This window comes from Morus notabilis, unplaced genomic scaffold (genome assembly GCF_000414095.1).
Source record: "Morus notabilis unplaced genomic scaffold, ASM41409v2 Scaffold269, whole genome shotgun sequence".
Lineage (NCBI taxonomy): Eukaryota > Viridiplantae > Streptophyta > Magnoliopsida > Rosales > Moraceae > Morus > Morus notabilis.
The window spans coordinates 683,867-695,025 of record NW_010363284.1 but is presented as its reverse complement, the minus strand read 5'-3'; the positions used below and the strand labels follow the sequence as shown (position 1 = coordinate 695,025).

The following is an 11,159-nucleotide window of genomic DNA, read 5'->3' as shown; positions in this document are numbered from 1 at the left end:
TCACGAAAAGCGAGAGAGAAAGGAAAAAAATAAATGGACATAAATGAAGAAGTCCAGAACTTTCACAGTGACAAAAGAAAGGCAAACTAAACAATCAGCTTTAGTGAGGCTGTATTCCGAAGGATAAGACAAAAATACTCAAACAAAAACCAAAACAAAAATAAGCAACGGATAAAATGGTAAAAATACAAATTTAAGACACAGCCGGAATTTTCCAAAGAAGAGGGAGAGGAAGGACCGGACACTGTTCTAAGAATAGTAACCCGAGTGCCTTCTTTAGTAGTATGTATAGTATGTATAATATGTCTATATGTACGTATAAATATATTTTGACCTATAATATTGTATGTGTGTATATTTGGAACTATGTTTGTAATAATAGTAAATATTTTATTTTCACAGCATATTGTATGTGTATATATTTATAACTATGTTTATAATAATAGATAATATTTATAACTATATTTGTAATAATAGCAAATCTTTTATGAATATAGCATTATACTTTACAGCAACGCGGGAGATTAAGGCTCCTATATATACTAAAAGAAAGAATTGCTTTTAGTGTTATGAACAAGGAGATTAAGGCTCCTATATATACTAAAAGAAAGAATTGCTTTTAGTGTTTGTACTACTATATTTACCATTTTACCACCAATTCTCCTTCCCGCGTTGGTCCACTAACACTTCGGAAGGGGCCCACAGTCGCACTACGGACACTACCATGTGTAAATTCAATATCTTGACCTTGAAGATGGTCCAACACGTGTGTATGTTGTTTGCCCCTCTCTCTCTCTTGCTCAACTTTTTAGCTGCTGATGTGGGTCTAGTATTTTTCCCAAGCTCAGTGAGTTCTCATCTTCTTATGTGGGTCCTTTTGTTTCTTTTGTTTGCGGTATAGCTACCTGGATCCTACTGTAAATGGAGGGATTAAAAATATTTATAAATTTTGATTTATCTGATTTTATATTTTGTACAATGCAAAATAGAGAGAGAACAGAACAATCAGTGACTATGCATCAATGGATCCACAAAGGCAAGACATATTTATTAATTTATATCATATATGTCTAAAAAAAATTTTATTGTTTGAAATACATATCAATTTCATTTTTGTCATTTCAGTCCTCAACCAACACCATCATCACAGATATCAAACCCAATCACAATTGATATACATACACCAATCATAAAAAGATCAAGCACAAGATAAAACATGTTAAATCTAAAAAATAATTTTTACTATTTTAAATACATATCTAAATAATATTCCACAATATAAACTCTGAATCAAAGGCAACATAACATTTTAAAAAATGTATACGGACAAAGTAATAAATTTTTTCTATATCATTTAATTTACACTATGTATGATAAAATTTTGTCAATTTCTTTAAAAATTATATTCACTAATTTTTGTTTTTTAACATTCCTATCTTGCTTTTAAAAAAAGAAAAGCAATAAGGATTGAAACAACAACAATATTTTATAATATATGTGTTTATATATGTATGAATATATTTTAAATATAAATATGTATATAAAAATCTCAAATTTTTCATATATTACAATAATATATTCCGCAACGGGCGGAATACAACTAAAGTATATTGAAGTCTTTAACTATTTCTACTATCAGCATTTCAAAAAAAAAAAAAAAAAGGCTTCAATGCAGTCACCAACCTCCACGCACAAGCTAGTCCGATTTTCTGCAGAAACGACACATGGCTAGCGTTTAATTTCGTTACCAACCGAATTAACAGTTCTCAACTTCCTATAGAGACATTTGAAGATTAGTAGGGAGATTTTTACTGTAGAGTTTGAAAAAATGAATTATTAATAGATTTTTTTATTTTTTATTGTTAATTTATATTAAAACTATCTATTTTAAATATATATTTTTTATTTTGATGTAATAATAAAATTTAACTGACTATCTATTTTAAATACTTTTTTATTTTGATATAATAATAAAATTTAACAGTCAAAAACATACATTATCTATAAAAAAAAACTAATAGAAGACCTATTGATCAATATCAAAAGTTATTTGCAAGCGCAGCGGAAAAATAAAAAGTTTCAAATATGGGCCTGGTATATACTTGATCGAGTATCATGTTAATTTGCGGGGTGAATTCTGGGTAGGCAGTTGTTAATTTCACTTCTTAGTTGCAATTTGGTTTTCCATGAATTCTTTTAATGGCATGCTTGGTCCAATCTTGTCATTAGAGAGTTTTTCAAGTGAAGTACTACTACAATATATATGTACATGTACAGAGCTCTTAGGACCATATTGGTCAATTTGTTTGTTGAACGTTGTGAAATAAATGTGTATATATTTGTGTAATATTTGTATTTATGGGGAGCACAATAGAAGAATGAGTAATTAATACGATTTATGAATTACGTGTTGCAGCTGCGACCATACCTAACCCCAATTATGGACCACAACTAAAACCAAGGTTGGCGATAGAGAATTGTTAATCATGAGGAAAATATATGAATATTAGCTAGGTTATGTTGACATTATCTTGTTACAAAATTTGCATATATATAATTTCTTTTTAAGAAAATTAGTACCTGATCCAATAAACAATAATAAATTTAAATGCGTCCTCATTAATTTTGTATTTTATTTACCTAGAAAATAAAAAATGATTAATTTAAGGCCTAATTCTACTCTTTCTTAAATTCATTCTCTTTTTCGGCCTAAAAACTTGAAGCAATTAAATTCGTCAAATATGACACCAAACAAATTAGATCTCTTGTGGATTGAAGCCATTGAACTATGAACATAAATGTTAAATTCATTGGCACGATGGTGACACCCATCGTTGTGGCACGCGATGCCAGAGGCTTCTATCAAAACTAAGGCCCCGTTCATTTCACCGATTCGAGTTTAGAATTCGAGTTTTACTACAGTAAAAAACTCTAAAGAACTGTCACATCTAACTTTTTTACTATAGTAAAAAGCTTTCACATAAAGTTACATCTTAACTCGAATTAAAAACTCGAATCAGCGAACTGAACAGACCCTAACTCATCATGAAACTTGTGAGTTGTTAAAGTTGTACTCCCATCTATGTGCTTTGAGAAATTTTCAGTAGACGTGCACCATTATTAAATTTTTTATTGGACGGGTGTATCACGAAGATGTTATAAACCCAATAAACTGAGCTGAACAATTTTTTTCCCTCTTGCTTATGATCAAGAACAAGCACGGAGAGAGGTGGTTTAGTGGGCGGCTCAAGCTCCCACTCAACTTATTTTTTCTTAAGAAAACATATATTAAATTATTTAATTTATATATCAATATTACATATAATTCCCACTAAATATGAATAGATTTCATCTTATAATCTTATTATTTTTTCAATTATTAGACCTATTGATAAACGTTTCTAGAATAACGGGTTTTTTCAGCAAAATGAGAACTTATGCCATAAAAGTTGTTAGGCTCCACATATATGCCAGTTTATGAGCAGTGCATTAGATTTCCTAGCTAGCTACTCTTGTATTGTGTTTAATTTTGGAACACATTTGATCAGTTCCAACTGTCCATGTCATAATTTCATTTATGGAAATTACAGTTAAACAGATGCATATGTGTATTACTCTTAAACATAAAAAGAAATATTGAAATTGACCAGAGAGAAATAAATATTGACCATTAATGCTCAGAGTTGTACATCTCTGCAGAATGCACCTGTCATGCTGGCAATATTAATGCAGACCGTGTATGATATTTTCTTCAAGGTTAATTTTAGATTTTGCCCCCAAAAGATAAGGATGTTGTCTCACCACCCTTACAATTTAAAATAAACAAAACTCTCCCCATTCTTATCATAACTTGTAACTTTAGTACTTTGATGACTGCCTATTTTCTTTTACCGGTTTTTATCATTATGGGTCACATAATTAGTCGGTAAAGGGTAATTTTTGAACTGTTTTAATCATGTCAAAGGTCACCATACGAGGACATGTGACAAAAATCATTAAAAATTGAAGCCTCAATGACTAAATAAAATTGCAATTTTGTTTTACGTCATTTTAAGTGGGACATATTTGTTCTTCAAATGTCAAATTTGGAATTAACTTATTTTATTGTTTAGTAATTTAGGCCCCATTTATTTCATTGATTCGAGTTTAGAATTTGAGTTTTATTAAATTAAAAAGATCTCATAAACAATTACATCTAATTTTTTTACTACAGTAAAAAGCTCTCATATAAAATCACATCTCAACTTGAATCAACGAACTAAACTGACCCTTAAAAGACCGTCGCTTTAGTTCTTGAGATTTTTCTTGTACTCAGACCAGGAACGGAGCCAAGGCTTGGCCAATGGAAGCTTAAGCCCTCACTCAAAATCTTTTTCCTTTTAAATTTCATATATAAAATTAGACATTATATTATATTAGTATTAATTAGCCCCCAATGAAATTAATGTTAATATAGCCCCCTTTGACAGAAATTTTTGGCTCGTCACTGACTCAGACGACTACATATGAATTGTTAGCAAGAGTGGGAAATTATAAGAAAAGCTAAATTATATTGTTAAAGATAAATAGAAAGTTTGGATTTATGATCGATAATGACATGTAACAAAAGCTACTGATCAAAGAAATCCTTGATGAATTTTATTAGAAAAACTAATAATGATCAACATAAACTTATAACCAAAAACATCAATATCCAAATGTAAAAACCACAGTATCTTGACGATCATGATCATATGCCTATAACCTCACGAGTCGAATAATACAAAAGCAACAATATGAAGACGTGAAAAAGAAAAAAAAAAAAAAAAAACGTCATGACATGATATTGAAAATCCTAAGAACGGTTCTTAGCCATAACACACTGCTTGAGTAGTCCTGGACATAATAACAACAATAATTATAACACACAGTATTTTGCACTCACGAACCAACTGAAAAATAAAATAGATTTTTTTTTGCCCTGCTTATATTATATTTAGATAGAGATATTCAACGATGGTTGCCCTGGTTGGCGAGCTTGAAGAGGCTGGCCTGGTGTGCGGCGGCCTTGTTGGAGCCGAGGGCGGCGATGAAGTTCTCCCTGACTTGCTTGGTGGTGAAAGCGAACCTGTTGTCAATCATGGAGTTGAGAAGAGACGCGGTTGCTTGCCTGCAGAGCTCGCCGTAGCCGTCGGTGCGGGTGTTGGAGAGGGCATCCTTGAGGCTGATATTGGAGCCAAGCCCCGGCACGGTTGGAACTCCGAAAGCATTGCCGAGTGTTCCCCACCAGCCCAGCACACCAAAGATCAGTTGTGGGTGGTTCCTCCAGTAACTGCGGCCATGTATTAATTAGCAAAAATATAAGTATACTCAATTTTATGTCATGACTTGTAAATATTAAATGATATTCAGAAATATTTCGTGCATGTTCTATTCTCAATAGGAGGAAAATGAAAAAAAAAAAAAAAAAAAGAAAAAAAGAAAAGAAAAGAAGATAATGATGATCATGTTTTAATCTTCTTTAGAAAAATGGGTAAATAACTTCCATGTTGAGATTGACAGATCTCATGTCATGTAACAAAACCTGAGTTGGGAACTCAAATATCTGCTATATTTTGCCCTAAAGAGTGGATCAAAAAGTTAACATTTTGCAAAGTTAGTGCACATACACAAATATAAAGTTTGTGACTTAAATGATAGATTTACTATGTTTTATTCATCAGAAAACTAATATTAACAGTAAAAGAGGATGATCATGCCTTTTTATTTTCTTCATCTTCAGCATTAATATGGTTCAAAGGCAACACGACTGTTTGGATGATCAATAAATCGTCATGCCATAGAATGTAAAATGAAAAGAGTTCTAGAACTCACAAATCATAATATATATATATATATATATATATATATATTGTGTGTGTGTATGTGTGTGTTGTATTAGCCAGAGAATAGATCTCAACTTGAAAGTTTTAAAAGTTTGCCATGCTGACATATACATACATACTACTTATGCACTTATACACACACAGACACACATATACATAGAGAAAGTTATATATATAAATGTATATGTATATATGTATGTATATATATAAGAATGAAGTCCTTACGTGCAGGTGAAGGGAGGGGAGTTGGGATCAGGAACGTATGGAGGAGTGGTAGGAGTAGGAGTGGAAGGTGTGGGAGTGTAAGGAATGGTAGGAGTGGGAGTGTCAGGAGTGGTAGGTGTGGGAGTGTAAGGAGTTGTGGGAGTTGTGGGAGTGGATGGAGTGCTCGGAGTAGGGGAAGGATAGTATCCGCCGTTGTGACCGGAAGGAGGAGTTTTTGATGATGGTGTTGATGGGGTTGGGCAGGCTTTAGGTGTTGATGGTGTGGGGCCATAGCTTCCCCCGCTGCTTCCATGGGATGGTCTGGAATGAGAAGGAGATGGAGTCTTTGGTGTTGACCCTCCTGCATTTCATCATCATATATATAAATGTCATGTACAATTTTTATTTATTATAATGTGTAAGATATATGCATTTAAGTTGATTAGTTCATGCATTGATGTGGGGATATGGGGAAAGGTAATGATCATGACAGAGCACAATTAATTTACATTATTTGATCTGCCTAATTAGTCCTAGACTTTTATGATATGTATAATCCTTGTTTGACACTTGATATTAAGTAAAGATATGACATGATCTTTTGCTTTTCTTTATGGGAACTATGACCTATTGTCGATTACTATGAGACATATCCAAAGGATCTCCTCTTTCATAAAGAAAAAAATGGCTATCTTTTTTTCCTACATATTTTCTTTATCATGATCTACTAGTTACCACTGGAAAAAATGGTGCTCCAAATTTGAATAATGGGGCTAATCTTCTTTACTATGTACGTAAACAACATTTTTTTCAACTTCTTCCATGCTAGAAATCGTGAACAGAAGTGAGAGAGAGAGAGAGAGAGAGAGAGACCTGAGGGTGGAGTTCCTACGTGTGGATCAGGAGTGTAGTAGTTCTTCTGATCCTCAAAGCTAGCGGACATGACAGGGATCAACAAGTTCTGAGAGACCAAAGCAGCGACCAAACTCCACAACAGCAAAGAAGACATTCTTATGCTCTTCCTCTCCATTTTTCTTTTTGTTTTGGTCTTTCCTTTTTCTTAGTATGTATGACAAGAATTAAGAAGAGAAGGGGAAGATGAAAAGACGAGGATTGAAGGAGTGGATCAGTGTGGCTTGTCAGGATGAGGAAGCGGTGAATATATATTGAGGTCTGAGGAGATCAGTAGAGAAGTAAATACAAACCGGTGAAGGAGTATGTGGTTAGTTGAAGTTTTGCAGACCGCATTTATTCTTCTTATTTACTCATATCCCTGCGTTGTCTCAATTCTATTCAAATATAATATGGTGGATTAGTTTTCTAGTTTTCGGTTTAAACGACACATAAAACGAGATCAAACAAACGAATGTCTTCACATTTCTCTCTCTAATGAAGTTGCTCTAACCAATCTATACAGTCATTTGATGATCATATGTATAGAAAAAATTACTTTTGAAAGCTTAACCGATTTCCCCATGTGTGCTACAAAGAATTTTTTTTTTTTTTTCTTTTAAATTGAGAGTAATAAAAAAGTCGCTTATATTTCATGACGGTTTTTAAACGTTGTGAAATGTGTGCATGAGCCTACATGTGGTTTAAGGAAGGATATTTTAATGACAAATTTTCTGTAAAAATCATAGTCAGAAATGTCACATAAAACGACAACTTTTGACCTTTATTAATCTACAATTTATACCAGTGGTAGCAATGGCTAGCTAATATGTGTTTATTTGGCTGATCAAATTTGGCTAATATGTGTTTAGGAGCTAAGTGCAAGGTAGATTAATAATGTTTTTCTCGTGCATAAAATTAGCTTTTATAGAAGCATATATCATCATAAAGTAACATATATGCCATTTTATCCCTAGTCCCCACGTACCCCAACCTTCAAATTGCAGGAGGTGGAAACAACTACATATGCTACTGCATGCATAAATATATATTTTATTGACGATTTCTTACTTCATGAGCTGGCTGTTTGTTATTGAAGCATCAGCCAACTAATATTAACCTGTATATGTTTGTTTCCATTGAATATTCCATAGAAATATAAATCCTACAGCTGAAATATTAATTTAGTTTTTTACACATACCAGACTCGCACATATAATACACATAGCTAATTGTTTACATTTTGATCAGTTAATAATTAACCCATAATCCTGTCACGCAGGCAGAATGATCTGCAAAATTTATCCATATTAGATTAAAAAAAGAAAAAAGAAAGAAATTGTACTGCGTTTTGACATCAAAATATTACACGCAAGAAAGTAGCTGCTAGCTACCTCCAAAAAAAAAAAAAAAACCAAGAGAAGCAGTTCTGGACACAAAAGTGTGATCAGAACAAGTCTGTGCTCAACCCTGCAAATACCATAATGACCAATCTAACTTTTTTTTTGGTAATAAGCTGATCAACAAACTATGAATCCTATACCATTCCAATTCTGTCAATTCCCACCCCCTCCTCTTACTTTTTCTTAATACCCTACAAGGATAATAATAAAATCTTGGACTAGGATTATAGCTGGTCCCCTTTCAAAAATACAGATCTGATCTTCAAGAGTTGAGATTGATTGTGTATCTTTAATTTGTTCAAATTCAAAACTGTAAAAGAAAACATAATTATGAAGGTTTTTACGTAGCACATGCAATATGATCACTCTACAGACATATTTAATTGGTTGGAATATATTTGTCCAATTTAAATACCGTAGAAAACATATATAATTACTAGTACTAGGGACGTTATTACGCAATACATGAAAAAATTAAAGTCTGTTTACTATAATTTAGTAATTTCGATATATCTTCTTTCAATTTAAAGACTTAAAAAAAGGAAACTGTGAATATTAAGGTTGTAATGCCATGCAAGAGAAAAGTCGATGAATATTTCGTATATTTGCATTATCTGTTATGTCTTTTATTGATTTGGACAAGCTAAACCTTGAGCCCATCAGCTAGATGCCTGATCTTATTTAGTTGGAGGAAAAAATGAAAGAAGAGAAATGGATGAGGAGATTTGTGAAAAGATTTTGGTACGCACAATTATTTGGTAGGAGGAGAGAAAAGACAAGGAAATAGCTTAGGGAGCAACATCAAATCTTTCAAAGTACTAGAATTCAAAATCTCTCGCAATATGAGAAGACTAGAGGATGGAATTCATGGCAAAGAGAATAAGAGAAAGATCATCTTTTTAATTGTCGGCTCGATATTATTATGCCATGTCAAGTAAAATACCTTTAACTTTTTTTTTTTTTCCCAAACACAAGGGGACGCAAAAGTAGAATCACATTCTTTTTTTCGTATTCTTTTTTCCCTCTTATCAAACATAGACTTGACCCTTTTTTTTTTTTCCTAAACGGATCACTTAACTTTGCTTGGTTAGCTTGTCATTAAACATTTCCATACTCTCTGAGTGAGCTTAGTATTTGTAGATAGATAGGTGCAAATCTCAACCATGCAAATGAATTTTTACAAGGATCTTCACTTTTATGGTTGTTGAGGTTGTGTTGTTGGTTAGATATATGGTTATTAATGATGCAGATTCACGTGAGCAAATTTCTTTATCGTTAGGTCTTTGCCGATTCATACACTAGGTCTTATGGAGACTGAATCCTTTTCGCTCACGATTTTGACTTGGGTCCCTTTTTCTTGATATCATTTATAATTTTTTGTTTAAATTTTTTTCCTTTATTGGGAAGTTTTATGGTAAGAACTATCTTTTGAAATTATTGATAGAAACTGCAATTTCAATCGTTGTTTTAAGTTTTTAATGATCTGACCTATGATTAAAAAGTTATATGTATTGCAAATTTTTTCATGAACGCTCATACATCAAACTGTCAAGAACTTACTCTAATGCTTCAAATAACAGTTCTTATCCGTAAGTTTTTACTAATGCTATTCTTTTTTTTTTTCCTGTTTATTTGAACTAATGCTATTCTATTTATAATCTGGCAAAATATGTCACAACCATAATATAGTGTATATAACGACAGAATTTAAAAAATAAACACAAAAACAAAATCAAAAACAAAAACCTCAAAAGGACTGAAAACAGTGAAACTAGAAGTGAGGTGCTGTCCTAATTAAATGAATGACAGAGAAGTAGTTGAGTAGACGCAAAAAGATGTTAGGAGAGGAGTAATGAAAGACAGCAAAAGGAGTCAATTTGGGGTCTATTACTTAAATTACTGTCAAAGCTATATTTGACTTTAAATTTTAGCCAATTCGGTTTTAAATTAGGAACCGGTACCTCAATATATTAATAAATTAGGTTTTTATTAGTTGAATCTGTCTAAAATTATATAAAAATTAAAAAATATAAAAATTTAATAATTAAAAAAATTTAATTTATCAGTACCCATATTAAAAAATCTCCCATTAAATTAATATCAGTATTTAAAAATTTATGGCTGTTGTGTTATGTGTAGGAGACAGCTAGGCAAAGCTCACAGCCTACACTAGTACAATCTGAGCTGTCATTAGTTATTTATGCTCGTAAATATAGGAAAAGCCATAGAATAGTGATTCCAACAGTAAAAATTAATAAAAATTAATTCTTGGTATATGGTAATTAATTGGTAATACATGAGCTCTTAGTCACACGCCAAATTTGTATAAACTTGTGAGAAAACTACGGCACATCTATAAAATTTTAAAGGTATCATGCATTTCGACCGCTAGAAAGAAACGATCTTAACCGTACTTGAACAAATAATTTCTCAGCTTTTACTTGCAAAAAAATAAAAAATAAAAAAAATAAAAGTTAATGACTCAAAACCGTTTCTTTTTATCATTTTAATTGCTCGAATTTGGTCTCCTAAACTTTTCTGCTGCGAGAGCTGTTTTTGCGATTTCCTTGATAAAATTGACACATTTACTGTCAGAACATACTTTGGGGCTCAAACGTGCAACTACAAAGTATGTTCTTCTCAAGTCAGTGCATTCTGTGATTTTTTTAAACTTAAATAAATTATAATCTGCAGTGACACCTTTCTTTTGGACGTTGGTACCAAAATCAAGCAGAGAAAAGGTTTTTAGATTCAAGTGTTACATGTCATAGCAGATAACTGAGAAAGTACTTCAAAA

General features: G+C 32.1%; 1 protein-coding gene across 1 annotated transcript; it reads right to left on the bottom strand.

The window, feature by feature from the left end:
* Positions 1-4,698: 4,698 nt before the first annotated feature.
* On the bottom strand, positions 4,699-7,207 carry LOC21404267 (protodermal factor 1). Its single transcript, XM_010103872.2, has 3 exons — positions 6,942-7,207; positions 6,090-6,429; positions 4,699-5,311 (listed from the first exon to the last, which is right to left on the bottom strand). The coding sequence occupies exons 1-3, from the start codon at positions 7,096-7,098 to the stop codon at positions 4,990-4,992; spliced, it is 819 nt and encodes a 272-aa protein (XP_010102174.1). The 5' UTR covers positions 7,099-7,207; the 3' UTR covers positions 4,699-4,989.
* Positions 7,208-11,159: the final 3,952 nt, after the last annotated feature.

Bases quoted from the DNA above. Each gene is read 5' to 3' on its own strand.
- LOC21404267 (XM_010103872.2), bottom strand. From the start codon at position 7,098: ATGGAGAGGAAGAGCATAAGAATGTCTTCTTTGCTGTTGTGGAGTTTG. The intron at 6,430-6,941 runs GTCTCTCTCTCT...GATGAAATGCAG, and splicing joins CGTAGGAACTCCACCCTCAG to GAGGGTCAACACCAAAGACT. The intron at 5,312-6,089 runs GTAAGGACTTCA...ACATGGCCGCAG, and splicing joins TCCCCTCCCTTCACCTGCAC to TTACTGGAGGAACCACCCAC.